This window comes from Podarcis gaigeae, assembly GCF_964106915.1.
Source record: "Podarcis gaigeae genome assembly, chromosome: 16".
Classification (NCBI taxonomy): Eukaryota; Metazoa; Chordata; class Lepidosauria; order Squamata; family Lacertidae; genus Podarcis; species Podarcis gaigeae.
Genome location: NC_139693.1, coordinates 27495686 through 27509868, shown reverse-complemented (window position 1 = coordinate 27509868; position 14183 = coordinate 27495686). Strand labels below are relative to the sequence as shown.

General features: G+C 51.4%; 1 protein-coding gene across 1 annotated transcript in view; it reads left to right on the top strand.

Annotated features, from left to right (window-relative positions):
• CABIN1 (calcineurin binding protein 1) overlaps positions 1-14183 on the top strand; it is a 60672-nt gene that overhangs the window by 5425 nt on the left and 41064 nt on the right. The window contains 19 exon segments of the mRNA XM_083716796.1: positions 184-461; positions 990-1158; positions 1921-2057; positions 2296-2513; positions 4155-4233; positions 4684-4874; positions 5175-5321; positions 5783-5977; positions 6645-6881; positions 8111-8276; positions 9233-9354; positions 9540-9701; positions 10333-10539; positions 11150-11295; positions 11905-12166; positions 12304-12564; positions 13310-13461; positions 13753-13900; positions 13902-13932. Of these exon segments, the coding sequence (XP_083572922.1) occupies positions 184-461; positions 990-1158; positions 1921-2057; positions 2296-2513; positions 4155-4233; positions 4684-4874; positions 5175-5321; positions 5783-5977; positions 6645-6881; positions 8111-8276; positions 9233-9354; positions 9540-9701; positions 10333-10539; positions 11150-11295; positions 11905-12166; positions 12304-12564; positions 13310-13461; positions 13753-13900; positions 13902-13932 (3308 nt within the window).

The following is a 14183-nucleotide window of genomic DNA, read 5'->3' as shown; positions in this document are numbered from 1 at the left end:
TCCTTAATGATTCCTGTAAACAATTGGCTTTTGGTCCCTTGTGGAAAACGGCTGCCTTGCTCCCAAACGTTCTCCTTATTTCTGCATGTGGCTTAAAGGCAAGGAAATGGGAGCATTGCCTGCCCTGGCCCCTGGGTGAGTGCTGAGCTTGTGTTTGGTTGTCTATCATGTGCTGTCCTGCAGGTGGAAGTGTCTCGGGGAGAGCTTACTGGCTATGTATCAACACCTGACCACTTGCGAGCCGCCTCGGCCCAGCCTGGGCAAGAGAATTGACCTCTTGGAGTACCAAGATCTAGACCAGCACTCTGACGTCCCGGCAACGTCCGCTCCCGTCAGTGTTATACAGCCCAACCCCGTCAGCACCAATCCCCAGATGCCTGTGACAGAGCCACTCCTAACATACACACCAGTGACGCCCACCTTTCCCAGTCCAAGTGTTCTGGAATCAGTCAGTCCTGCAGGTGAGGGATGCATTACATGAATATGTTCTCTGGGTGGATGTTGAAGGGTTTTCTGAATCATTGTGCTCTGTTCTTCATGGACCAATTAATAAAGTGGAAGTAGAGCTGGTCGTCTGCGGAGAGAAGTGGTAGGATGCTTATGATAGGTTGGCTTATGCTGTCCATGGTGCAAAGAGAGTCTGGAAGGCAGAAGTGGCAACTGCTAGCCAGCTCCCAGGTGGATGAGGCAAGCAACTCTTCCAGGGGCTTTTGGAAGACATTTGCCTGGAGAATGGGGAGGAGAGATTCTGTGTGGTCATGATGTTGCTGCTGCTATGGAGTGGCTGTTGGTGCAGCAGCCACCTTTTTGGGGAGTGGGGCAAGGTGTCTTCTGGGCTGCCACTGCTCCTCTGGCTCCCCCTACTTGGCTTCTGTGGCAATAAGAATTCTGCCTTCTGCAAATCAGCGTTCAGGGGAAGCCGTCCTGATCAAGTGTGTCCTTGTTGAGGCCAGGAGTTTGATACCTGGACGTTCTCTGGCTCTTCTTAGGGGATGCCTCCGTGGGGGACAGATCAAAGAAAGGGGTGAAGCGGAAGCGAATCCCCGAAGACAGCGGCGAGACAGCCAAGAGGCGGTCGGCTCGGGTGCGGAACACCAAGTGCAAAAAGGAAGAGAAGGTGGACTTCCAGGAGCTGCTGGTGAAATTCCTTCCTTCACGGTGAGGAAGGAAGATTGGTGGTTGTGCTTCTGAAAAAATAGCAGAGAAGCTTGCTGAGCTCTGCACCCCACCCACCCAGGGGTGAAACTAGACTTTATTCCACCCAGGTCAAAGACTCAGTTTGATACACACACGCCACACACATTTACATACATGCACACAGACTGGGAGCCTCAATGGCACCCCTCTGGAGGCTTCACCTAGGGCAAAAACCCCTCTAGCACAGCTTTGGTTCAGGCCCACCATCTCAGTGGGCTTCCTGCATGGGCTGCTGGAGCAGTACAGTGGTACCTCGGGTTACATACGATTCAGGTTACAGACTCCGCTAATCCAGAAATAGTACCTCGGGTTAAGAACTTTGCTTCAGGATGAGAACAGAAATTGCACGGCGGCAGCGGGAGGCCCCATTAGCTAAAGTGGTTCTTCAGGTTAAGAACAGTTTCAGGTTAAGAACATACCTCCAGAACGAATTAAGTTCTTAACCCGAGGTACCACTGTACTGTGCTGATTTGGGGTTGGCTGCCTGCCTTCTCCTGGACACAACTTCTCGTGATCCCTGCAATATTGTCGGCAGTTACAAGGAACTGGTTTTCCCTCCACTTTGATTTGTGTGTTGGGAAAATAAATCTAGCTTCTGGGAATTGCATGTTTCTTGCAAAGTTGCTATAACAGGAGTGTGTTTTGATGCCTGCCTTGTGAGGGGCTGCCAAGGTCCAGAGCATTGATGCTTTGCTTTGCTCTTTGTTTTGCTTTTCCTGTCAGCCTGAGGAAACCTGACCCAGAAGAAGACGAGGGTCCTTTCAGCGGCTACGAGGTCCAGTCTGAGGCCAAGGAGGAAAATTTCCAGCATGTGGGCACCCACAGGATGCCATGTGACTCAACAACATGCATGGAGTACGGTAGGGACTTTCCCTGGCTTCTGTGTTTCAGCTGAGGGACTCCCCCCAAAAGGATTACATTCATTAATTTGATCCAATATTTGGAAGGTAGTATAATTTTGTGGTGAAGCCTTTGGTGGATTGGGTGAGCTGCTCTGATGTCACAGAATGTTTGCTTCATACCTCACTGTAGGGAGGCTGGGGAGGGGAGAAGTGGTTGCTTCTTTCCATGTACATTGTGTTAACTTTTTTCTTCCAGAGAAGCAGGATGTTCATAACTTCCTCTTGGCTAACTTGAACAATGGGGGCATCCTTGAGTTGATGATGAGGTACCTGAAAGTGATCAGCCTGAAGTTCCTTGTGAAATGGCCGCCGGGCTTGGCTGAGGTTGTGCTGAACATCTACAACAGCTGGAGGAAGCACAGCAGCAGCCTCCCCAATCCGCTGCTAAGGGACTGTCCCAACGAGCACATCAGGGTAAGGAAATACTTCTGGAAGTGACCTTGCTCTGTTGCCACCCAAGTACCACCTCTAAAGTGTACATGTGTGAGAGAGACTTAGTTCCTGTATAGCAGGAACACAGAGCTGTGTCTGGTAGCAAGAGACATGGCTCCAGGCATGGGCTACGATCCGCAGAGCATGTCTCTGCTTCTTTGCTGTTGCTTTTATCCTACACTTCAGCTGAAAAGGCTCTCAGGGCGACTTGCATACTGTCAGAAAAACAAGTGTCTCCTCGCAGACTTGCATTCTTAAGAGACACAACGCAAAAGGAAAAAGGAATGGAGAGGGAGGAGGAAGAAGACATCAGCATCAGTTCTTAAAGCTACATAGTGGTTCTTACAGTGACTGGCTGGGATGGATATAATTCTGGGAGAGGGGAAGTAGGGCCATAATAATAATAATAATAATAATAATAATAATAATAATAATAATAATAATTTATTATTTATTATTTATGCCCCACCCATTTGGCTGGGTTTCCCCAGCCACTCTGGGCGGCTTCCAACTGAATATTAAAAACAGCACAGCATCAGACATTAAAAACTTCCCTAAAGAGGGCTGCCTTCAGTTGTCTTTTAAAAGTAACATAGTTGTTTATTGCCTTGACATCTGCTGGGAGGGCGTTCCACAGGGCAGGCGCCACTACCAAGAAGGCCTTCTGCCTGGTTCCCTGTAACCTTACTTCTCGCAATGAGGGAACCGCCAGAAGGCCCTCGGCGCTGGATCTCAGTGTCCGGGCTGAACGATGGGAGTGGAGACGCTCCTTCAGGTATACAGGACCGAGGCCGTTTAGGTCTTTAAAGGTCAGCACCAACACTTTGAATTGTGCTCGGAAACGTACTGGGAACCAATGCAGATCTCTCAGAACCGGTGTTATGTGCTCCCGGCGGCCACTCCCAGTAACCAGTCTAGCTGCCGCATTCTGGTTGCAGTTTCCGGGTCTCCTTCAAAGGTAGCCCCAGCTTCTTCCTAAGCCACAGCCTGATGGAATGGAGAGTTGGAGAAAAATCAGTGTAAATCTGCTGTGGGAGCTTTCCCCAGCCCTGGTTCCTGAGATGGTGTTTAACTGGAGGTGCAACAAGACTGGAGGTGTAGCATCAGGGAGTGTTCTATGACTGAGTGATTGGAGGCAGGAGGATAATGCTCGGCACCCCTTTTCACTGGCTGGGACCTACCCAGAGGTTGATACTTAGGCCATCTGCATACCCTTCCCATGGGAAAAGTGTCCTAGGACCTCCACTGGCTCCAGGTTTGTATCTGGATTGACAGTTGGGAGTAAATCCCTCCGCAAACTTTTCCCATCAGGACAAACTTAGCTGGCAAGATGCTCACTGCTCCCTTTATTTTTAGGATCAAGCTTTTATTAGGTGTCGTGAGATGAAGGTTTGAAGAGCGAGCCAGGGGGCCAGTCCCCTCCTGATGCTGCTTCTCTCTGCAGCAAAATGTCTTTCTGCTGCTGTTTCTGATTTTCCACAAATACTATAGTCAACACTACTTCTCCTCATAAGAAGGACTTTTCCTCTGGAAGTGCAAATTGCAAACGATTCCCCCTCCAACCCCCTGATGCTTTCCTAACCCTCCTCTCCCCACCCACCCCCACTTTTGTCTCTGCTCTAGGATATGATGCTGATGAGTCTGTCCTGCATGGAGCTACAGCTTGACCAGTGGCTGCTGACCAAAGGGAAGAGCTCAATGGGTGAGTGAGCACTGGGTGTTAGCAAGTGCTTCTTCCGAGGAAAGGCCCTGCAAACTCCCTGCGGTGAGATACGAGTCCCCACAGGAAACACGTGCCTGAACTTAGAAGCTGGGCCTGGTAGTCGATCTTGAGGTTTGCACATAGACATTCCCAAGTTGACCTTTTGGCATTGAAGTCAGGTTGGAGGAGACTGGAGAGTCCCCAGCCAGTTGGGTCAGATGGGCCTGGAGCAGGACAGGGCAGCTTCTGGGGTTCACTGCTTCATAAGCAAACCCAACGCCTTGCAAAAGAGAAGCGAGTTTTTCTCTGTTATGTTTCCTCAGTCGGCTTCTCTCAGGTGCAGATCTTGGGGTTCTCTGCTCCCAGTGATGTTGTTTAGACTTTGAGCTGCGAAGAATCTGAGCTCTCAGCCTAGAACCTTGTTCTGAACTGTGAAATAAACTGTTTCAGTGTCTCCAAGGAACGGCCCTGCGGGCAGCTCTGTAAACGGGAAGTTTGGTCCTGATTTCCCTGGCAGCCACTTCCTGGGGGATCTGCTTCAGCTCTCCTTTGCCTCTTCTCAGCGAGACCTCTTTGAGGAGGGCTGGCTGGAGTTCGTGGTTCGGGTGTATTGGCTGAAGGCTCGCTTCCTGGCCCTGCAGGTTTGTATTTCGGGGTTTTTTGGGGAGGGGGGACTCCTGGTGCTGCACAGCTTCTGTGGTGTTTGCAGCAGATTACCTAATTAAGCACTACTGGCTTTAGATCTTTAGACACTGGGCACACAGCTTCTCTACTGTGAGGCTAAAGTGGAAATCTGGGTATAAAGGCAGAGTGAGTTTAAAAAAACATGAGCAAAAGGCTTTGCAAAAAGCAGCTTGGGGTATGGAGTTCCTGGGAGGGGCTGGCTGGGGGAAGAAGCTTAGCTGGCAGGCTGCAGCTGAGCATGCTGCTTGCTTTCCCAGGGGGACATGGAGCAGGCCTTGGAGAACTATGACGTCTGCACAGAGATGCTCCAGAGCTCTGCTGCAGTGCAGGCCAAAACTGGTGACGAGGGCGTGGTGATCCGGTTGCCAAATCTCCATGTGGACTCTGTGGTCTCGTTGGAAGAGGTAACACCAGCTGGACGTGGGAACATTTGGGTCACAACAAGAGGCTGGCTGCACTTGCCTTCCTCGTGAGGATGAACGCATAGCAGTTATGTCGGGGATGCAAACATGGAAGCAGCCATGACCCCATTACCAAAGTGTGTGTGTGTACTTTGTGTGTTGAAGGTCCTGGGTTCAGCCCCTCAAGGAAACACCCTCTGCCTGTCAGTGTGGACACTGTTGAGCTAAGTGGGCCACTGGCTCAACTTTGTCTCAGAAAGCTTTGTATAAATGCTTGACTAAACTACCTGTGATTTGTGGTTCTGGTTTGAAAACTGAAATGAAGCAGTCCAGTGTCCTTCAGTTGGGTTTCTGCCTTACTTTCACCTTGGTCCGTTGCTGCCTTCAGAGCAGCTAATTCTGTTGCTTGTGGAATGCGTGAGAGACGATTGCCGCTTGCAACATGCAGTGTGTGACTCTTGCAGATTGAGAAGAACCTCAAGTCCCTGGAGAGATGCCAGTCCCTGGAGGAGATCCAGCGCTTGTACGAGGCCGGCGACTACAAAGCGGTGGTGCGTCTGCTGCGGCCCACCTTGTGTTTCAGCGGATATGGCCGGACGAAGCACCTGGAATTTGTCATCTCCATTCCCGAGAGGCCGGCTCAGCTGCTCCTGCTGCAGGTGGGGTTGTCTGAGGGCAGCAGAGAAGGCCAAAGCGGCATAGCCAGCCTTGATGGTTGCAGCAGAGGCTGCCAGGAAACATCAGCCAGCAAAACAACCAGCAGGTTCACTAGGCTGACTCTGGCGTTACGGTGCTTGTTCCTTTCGCTGTGCGGAGGGGAAAGCACTCTGGGTGTGCTGCTGTTCGAAGCTGTTTTCAAGGAAATGAACACCCAAGTTGTTGGAAACCATGGTGTTAGGGAAGGCGAGGGAGAGTGTCCTTGTGCTCAAGTCCTGCTTGTGGGTAGCTGGTTGGCTATTGTTAGATAGGGATGCTAGATTAGATGGGCCATTGGCCTGATCCAGCAGGGCTCTTTGTAGGTTCTTGAGGAGTCCTCGGGGTGTTTTCTTGATGGCTTTTATGTAGTGCTTCGTGTTTATCCTGGTCACGTCACACAAATGCAGAGAAACAGAGGGTGTACAGGAACCTGCTGTCCGCACCTTTCGGCCTTTTCAGCCCAAGTGCTCTTTGCCACAAGCACCGGTGCCCTCTCCATAGGGAACCTACATGGGCATGCCTCTCATTGCCCTTCCATGTGCAGATCTAGGAAAGTTTCCCAGCAGCTGTCTTGCAAATGCTCTTGCATGTTTTCCTCCAAGGCGTCTCTTCTTCTTTAATGCTCCTCAGGATTCCCTGCTCAAGCTGCAGGACTACCGACAGTGCTTTGAGTGCTCGGAAGTTGCCCTGAACGAAGCCTTTCAGCAGATGATCAACATGACAGAGGCATCTGCCAAGGAGGAGTGGGTGGCCACTGTCACGCAGCTGCTCGCGGGGATCGACTGCTCCCTTTCCTCGGACAGCAGCAGCCTGGAGGAGCCACCAGCCTTGCAGAGCCTGGTCCGACTGACCAGCAACCTCGTCCAGGTATCCCGCTCTTTGCCTGAGGACCCACATTGCTCCTGGAGAGCAGGAGACCTGTTGGCAGCCTTTCTCTGAGCCACTGGTGACATGAGGGTCTGGTCTGCAGTTGCTGGTGGAAACGTCATTTTAATATATCAAAAGCAGCCAGGGGAGGAGAGTCATTCCCCAGGGGCTCTGAGTACAGAGCATTGGAATGGGAGCCTGCCAGGTCTTAGGAGGGGGGCAGCTCTGGAGGTCTTCCAGCTCCCAGTGGCAGCTCATGGCCTTGGTTTGGCCCTTAAACTGGGGTTGCCTAACACTTAATCACACAGCAAAATGAAAGCAAACAAAGCTGGCGCAAGTATTGGTTTCCAGGGGGAGTGGGAAAAGGAAGGTACTGCGTAATCCAGAGCAAAAGCTAAACCCCAAACCCCTTTCTTTGGCTGTAAGAGCAGTTGCAGTTCCTGTCCTCTCAACAGTGCCCGCTAGAAGAGAAGCAAGAAGGAGAAATACAAAAGCAGACTTTTTGTAATGGGTAGTGGCAGAGGGGGAAGGAGAGCAAGAATACTAGTTTCCTCCTAGGTTAGAGCTCAGCTGCACCCTCTGCTTTGAGGGGCTCGCTTTCTTTCTTTCTTTCTTTCTTTCTTTCTTTCTTTCTTTCTTTCTTTCTTTCTTTCTCTCTCTCTCTCTCTCTCTCTCTCTCTCTCTCTCTCTCTCTCTCTCTCTCTGCCTATCCTCAGCCTCTTTCCAAGTCTCCAGTTTCCATCCTTACTTGGGTGGCAGCTGAAGGCTCTATGCAGCCTTGGCAGTGTGTGTGTTTAAAGAGCCTTCCACCCTCTCACACACTTTGGCTGCCCCTGTTGACCACTCCTTTCTGCCCTGGCTGCCGCCATGAGTTTCTCTTGGGAGGAGAGGGTTGGCTCAGGGAAGGGTTAGTCTTGCTCAGCGCATGGCTCTGCCAGTATCCATTTGGAAATGTGGTTTAGTGTTGCTACATGGCTAAGCAGTTTTCCTACTGCTCTGTTGTGCAGCCAGATTCAGCCCCTGATGAATTTGGAGGGGGGCATGTTTGTGTAAGTGAAGAACATCCCCTATTGTTTTATGAGCCTGAAACCAGCTTGGTCATTCTGGGGCCACTTGGGTGATGACTTGAATGCCTGTCACTAGTATGTTCCTGTTAGAAGAGCTGAATGTTGTCCCCTCTGTGGGTTTAACTTGCCCCACTTCTGTTCCTTGAAACCCCTCCACCCCAGATCATCGACTGCAGCATGGCTGTCCAGGAGGAGCCCAAAGAGCCTTCTGTATCTTCGGTGCTTCCCTGGATTATTCTTCACAGAATCATTCAGCATGAAGAAGACGCCTTCCGCTCCCTCTGCTGCCAACAGGAGGAGCAGCAGCTGCAGAGCCAAAATGAGGAAGGTGGGGAACAACTGTGCCCTCTGCGGTGGGTGGGAAGCGGCTGTGTTCTTCCATGAGAGGTTGAGTTGGGCATTCAGGAAATCTGTGCCTGCCAAAACAAGGCAAAAAGACAGAGCACCAGAATGCATGCAGACCAATGGCAACGTCCCTTGTAGCCTTCCTTGTCAGTCTTGTCACTGGATTCTTGCACACGGAAGACAAACATATTGTTAGAAATGGCTCTCTGTAGCAAAACATTGCCTGTGTGCAAGAGCCCTCCAGGTTCTCCCTTCTCAGGCTGGAGGTTGCCTGGAACAAGTGAAAGGGCTGCTGGAACTGGCTAGCCAGTGATTACTTTGGGGTGTGATTTTGGGGCCTTCAAAAAAAATTCCGGGGCAGATGGCCCTTACCCCTTCTTTTTTAATAAACAGGTGGAATTACTCCAGCCTCCGTTGCTATTCTTCAGAGAGCCCATGGAATGATGTTCACATGTTCACGTTCCAGAGGCACTCCAGGCTTGGGGGGCGGAGAGGAAGTGTGACGGCAGCCAGAACTCCTGTTGCCATTTCCAAAACCACCAGCTCCTAAGCTGTTTAGCAAAGGGTAGTGGTGGTGTGGAAGTAGAAACTGTTACTGCTGCCATAACAGGTGCTTCCACCACCATACCCAAATCTCCCCTCCTATTTGGAGAGACCAAAATATTCCTCTCCCCACCCTAACAAAATTGAGTTTTCGGGGTGGAGGTTCCTGCAGAGAAAAATGTTTATTGTGGGACTTCCTTGTTCTGAGCAGACAGCAAGCATTTTTGGTGAACATAGTAAAACAACTGGGTCTTTCCCTGTATTGGGGGTTAGTCCAGGGGCCATCAGGTATGGCTGGGCCAGCTGCTTCTTGCCCATTTGACTCATGCACCTCCCATACTAGATCTGCGGCTTTTTGTTTGTCCGACAATTACTTCACATTCATTTTGTCATCAGCAGCTCAGACTCTGGACACTCCTATGCTGCCCTCTTCCCTGATGCTTCTGAACACTGCTCACGAATACCTTGGGAGGAGATCGTGGTGTTGTAACTCAGACGGAGCCCTTCTTAAGTTCTATGTGAGTAGCCCTGCTTGAAATAGCCCAGATTAACCCTCTTCCTCTCCCCACTCTTTGAGAGATCTGTGGATCACGTGGAGAGAGGAATGTTCCTCACCCACCAAGCAGCACGCTTTCTTCGAGGCTTCTTTAGCCATCCCCTGCCCAGGTGGTAGCCTGGACCTCAGTGAATTTTGTCATTCCAGGTACGGGTGCTGCAAAAAGAGCTTTTGGCCTCTACCTCCGAGGACACTCATCCCTATAAGGAAGAGCTGGAGACAGCTCTGGAGCAATGCTTTTATTGCCTGTATAGCTTCCCGAGCAAAAAGAGCAAGGCTCGGTACCTGGAAGAACATTCCACGCAGCAGGTGAGACTATCTCAGGTCTCCTTTGGAGAGAAAAGGCAGGATGCTCAATGACAGGCAGGTCTCTCTGCTTCCAGAGATTGGAATCCCACGAACTGGAGATGGAAAGCAGCAGCCCTTGGCTACTCCCCAAGGACATCTTTGTTACCTGCATGGGGGAATGCTGGACTCAGAGTAGACCTTGTCTTCCTTCTCCTCCCAGGTGTGGGGAAGGGCCATTGCAACTCTGTGGCAGAGCATCTGTATTGCACACAGGTCCCAGGTTCAGTCCAGCAGCATCTCCAGACAGGGTTTGGAGAGAACCCTGCCTGGAAATCCTGGAGGAGCTGCTGCCAGTCAGTGTAGGCATTCCTGGCTTCGATGAACTAGTGGCCTGACTCAAAGAATTGTGGAGCTGGAAGGAACCACAAAGGTCATCTATTCCAGGAATCCTTTTGCCCAACTTGGGGCTTGAACCCTTGACCCTGAGATTAATAAGAGCCCCATGCTCTACCAACATGTCCTTTGCCACTCAGCCGCATAAGGCAGCTTTCTGTGTTACTAAGCAGCGCTGGACTGAGATGTACACTCGAAATCTGACTTAGCTCCTCTTGTTCCTGGCAAGGCCTGATGCATTTCGTGCCTTCTCTCCAAGGTGGATCTGATGTGGGAAGACGCCTTGTTCATGTTTGAATATTTCAAGCCCAAGACCCTTCCTGAATTTGACAGCTACAAAACCAGTACAGTGTCTGCTGACCTGGCCAACCTTCTGAAGAAGATGGCCACCATTGTCCCTCGGACAGACAAGCCTATGCTGAGGATAGAGGAGGTGTCTAGCTACATTGAAGGGACTCTGAGCAAGGTACAAGCCTCTTGCATCATTTGGGGGGTGATTAAGAGGGAGGGGGAGGGGGTGCTGCTGGGGCTCCTGCCTTCCTTCTCCCAGGGGTGGGGGCGGGGTGCATTTGTCAACAAGGAGCCTGGTTTGCTGATGCATTCAGATACAGGCTATTTGTAACGGAGAAGTGACTTCACTGCCTTGTGGGCATCCAGCAATTGAATTCCATCTTTTTGTGATGTCTGCTCTTTTGTTTAAGTTCTCTCAAAGTCTTATTCTCACGTATTGCTTCATTTAGAACCTGTTTTGGCTCTCTAGAAGCTGTTGGACTTGATGACCCTTGGCTCTACTATTCTATGTTTCTATGAACTCCCATCATCCCTGAGCCATGCTGGCTGCTAAAGCTGATGGGAGCTGGAGTCCAATTACATGTGGAAAGTCACAAATTCCCCACACCTGTATTAGAATAATGTGAGGCCTGAGGATGGCATTCCCTGCTAAGCCAATTGCAGTTTTCTCAACAGCTTTTTTCCTTCCACTGAGCCCCAAGGCTGTGAGGAGTCTCCTCCCACAGGCACATTCAGGTGTTGTCAGCCGCTGCCCATGACATCCTTCTTCTCCCCTTCCTTGCCAGGTGCCAGCTCTTCCTGAGGGTGCCGACTACTGTCCTCCGGTGGTGACAGAGCTGTACTACCTCCTCGCAGATTACCACTTCAAGAACAAGGAGCAGTCTAAGGCCATCAAGTTCTACATGCATGACATCTGCATCTGCCCTAACAGGTCAGTTTAGTGAACCCCTGGCACCAGATGAGATGCCTGGTCATTTCATTGTTGGTCCCTGGATGGGGTGTGTGTGTCATGTAAGAGCCCCTTGCATTTGGGCTGCTTGCATTTTCCCTGTGCCCTGAGCACTGGCACATTGTGGTTGTGTTGGCATCTGCTGCCTTGAAGAGGCACGCACAACCAGTCCCCCCGGTGTGTGTTGTTGTGCCAGAACACATGAACCCTTTTTAATTGCACGAACCTAAATTTGCTGGTATGCGATTGAAGGTATGCGATTGAATCCCTGCCACAGGATAATGACCGTCATGGAAGTGCTAATTTGTGTGTGTGTCCAGATAAGCTTTCTAAAATCTGGGCACCTGAGCTGAAAAGCTTCCAGCAGTATCCATGGAGGGAACGCAAGAGCCAGTGGAGGGAGGTGGTCTTTTTTAAATACCCTGATCACAAACTCTTCAGGGCTGCAAAGGTGACTGACGATGGGGTATAATAAACACCTTTAGAAGAAACACACAAAAGCTGTTGTGATATAGCAAAGTGAGATGGGGGAGAGATCGGGACTGAACTTCTCAAAGTGTGGGGGGTTGTTGTGTGCTGTTCTTCTCCCAGGTTTGACTCTTGGGCTGGCATGGCGCTGGCTCGAGCCAGCCGCATCCAAGACAAGCTGAACTCCAACGAGCTGAAGAGCGACGGCCTCATCTGGAAGCACGCCACCCCTGTTCTGAGCTGCTTCAAGCGAGCCCTGGAGATTGACGGCTCCAACCTCTCCCTGTGGATAGAGTACGGCACCATGTCCTATGCCTTGCACTCCTTCGCCTCCAGGCAGCTGAAGCAGTGGAAGTCGGAGCTGCCGGCTGAGGTCGTGCAGCAGGTGAGGGCTTGAGCTGGAGCTTGCAGGCCCCGGCCGGGGTCGGGAAGCGGGGGCTCGCCAGACCCAAAAAGGCAACCACCCCGAGCAGCCCTTGCTGCTGCTGCTGCAAGGCTTGAAGCTCCCTCCCCGTGTTTCAGATGGCAGAGCGGCGCGACGGCATGCTGGAGACAGCCAAGCACTGCTTCATTTCAGCGTCTCACTGTGAGGGAGACGGAGACGAGGAGGAGTGGCTGATCCACTACATGCTGGGGAAGATTGCCGAGAAGCAGAAGCAGCCTCCTGTGGTCTACCTCCGTCACTACAAGCAGGCAGGCCATTTCCTGCACGAGGAAGCGGCCAGGTACCCCAAGAAGATCCACTATCATAACCCGCCGGAGCTTGCAATGGAGGCCCTGGAGGTAAAAGCAAGGAAGCCAGCCAGCCAGGCGTGGCCTTGAAGCAGAACAAAACCCTCGGAGCTCTTGAGGGAAAGGTCCACTGGCAGGTTCTGGGCAGGAGTTCTTTATAGCAGCCACTACCTCCCTTTGCATCTGATCCCCCTCTAGGAAGGGCGGGTAAGGAGCTCAGAGAGGGAGAGCTAGTGTGGGAGTCAGCATCAAAGCAGCTGCAGGCTTTGCCCTCCTGACTTTGCCAGGGCTGGAAAGGCAACTTGCTTGGGGTGGGGGTTTGGGGGGGGCGGAAGGAATACAAAGGATCTGTAGCCTTTCCGGCCCCCTGAAATGCCCCTAAACCAGGGAAGAAATTGCACCAACTCAAGCGCTGATGTGGTTTCATATGGCTGATTTCTATTGAGAGCTGGGCAGTGACCCCCACCCACCACCAGCCAAGTCTTAGAACTGCAGCTTTAGAGTGTTTTTCAGAAATACAGTCCAAAGGTCAAGCCATTTCTCTTTCTTCCCTCTTTTATCGCTCCATCATTCGTGGCAGCTTTTCTCCCCAGTTGTCATCTTTCCCAGGCAAGCAGCTTCTTTCTCACAATCCTGCAGAAAGCAGCCCTCTTTGTCTTACACGGCCAACAGCAAGCGGGCGTCTTTACATTGAATGATTTGCTATGGATAATAAAGTGGTAAATGGCCAGCTAGGTTTTTTGGGATACATAATATTTCAGGATGTTGTTGCCCTGCCTTTGTTTCTTCCCCTTAGGTCTATTTTCGGCTTCACGCCTCCATTCTGAAGCTTGTGGGGAAGCCCAACTCTGGGGTGGATGCCGAGATGCTGGTCACATTTATGAAGGAAGCTGCCGAGGGGCCTTTCGCCAGGGGGGATGAAAAGAACACCCCCAAAATAACTGAAAAGTGAGTGCTGACTTTCTCAGGGTCAATGGGAGAGCTTAGGTTAAATGGGAGGCTCCGTGGCCAGCGCCAAAATGGCTTAAAGTGAACACATGTATCTCAAGCAGATGGGGCAGTTGCAGCTGCTGCCTGCCATGGCTGGTTGGGCCAGGGAGGCTTTCCAGGCAGAGCCAAAGTGCAACTGCCAGACACTGACAACAGACCTCCTTAGAGGGATTTGAGTGGTAGCCCTCACCCCCTGTAATAGGTGCTACCGTGTGTCAGTACAACCTCCCTCCCTTCTTTCTCCTCCAGAGAAAAGCTCTGCCTGGTGGATGACGACTCCCACTCCTCTGCCGGGACTGTGCCGGGCCCAGGGACTTCCCTCCCCTCCTCATCCGGTCCAGGTCTGACTTCCCCACCCTACACAGCTACTCCAGTTGACCACGATTACGTCAAATGTAAAAAAAACCCGTCAGCAGGCAACACCGGATGGTACAGTCCCTGTTCTCAATACTGCCGGCACAGAGAGGTGCTGTAATCATGGTGGGGGGGCTCATTTCGGCAGATTTGCTTGCTTCAAGGAGGGCGATGGGGCTGCGGTAACACGGGCAATATTGCAACTCATTATTAACCTCATAAAGGTCGCCACCTCCCATCCAACCTAAATGGGCAAGACAGTTGGATGATCTGTATTCAAGGGTATTTCGGGGCTTGGTTGAATGCTGTGGGATTTGTAGGCAAAT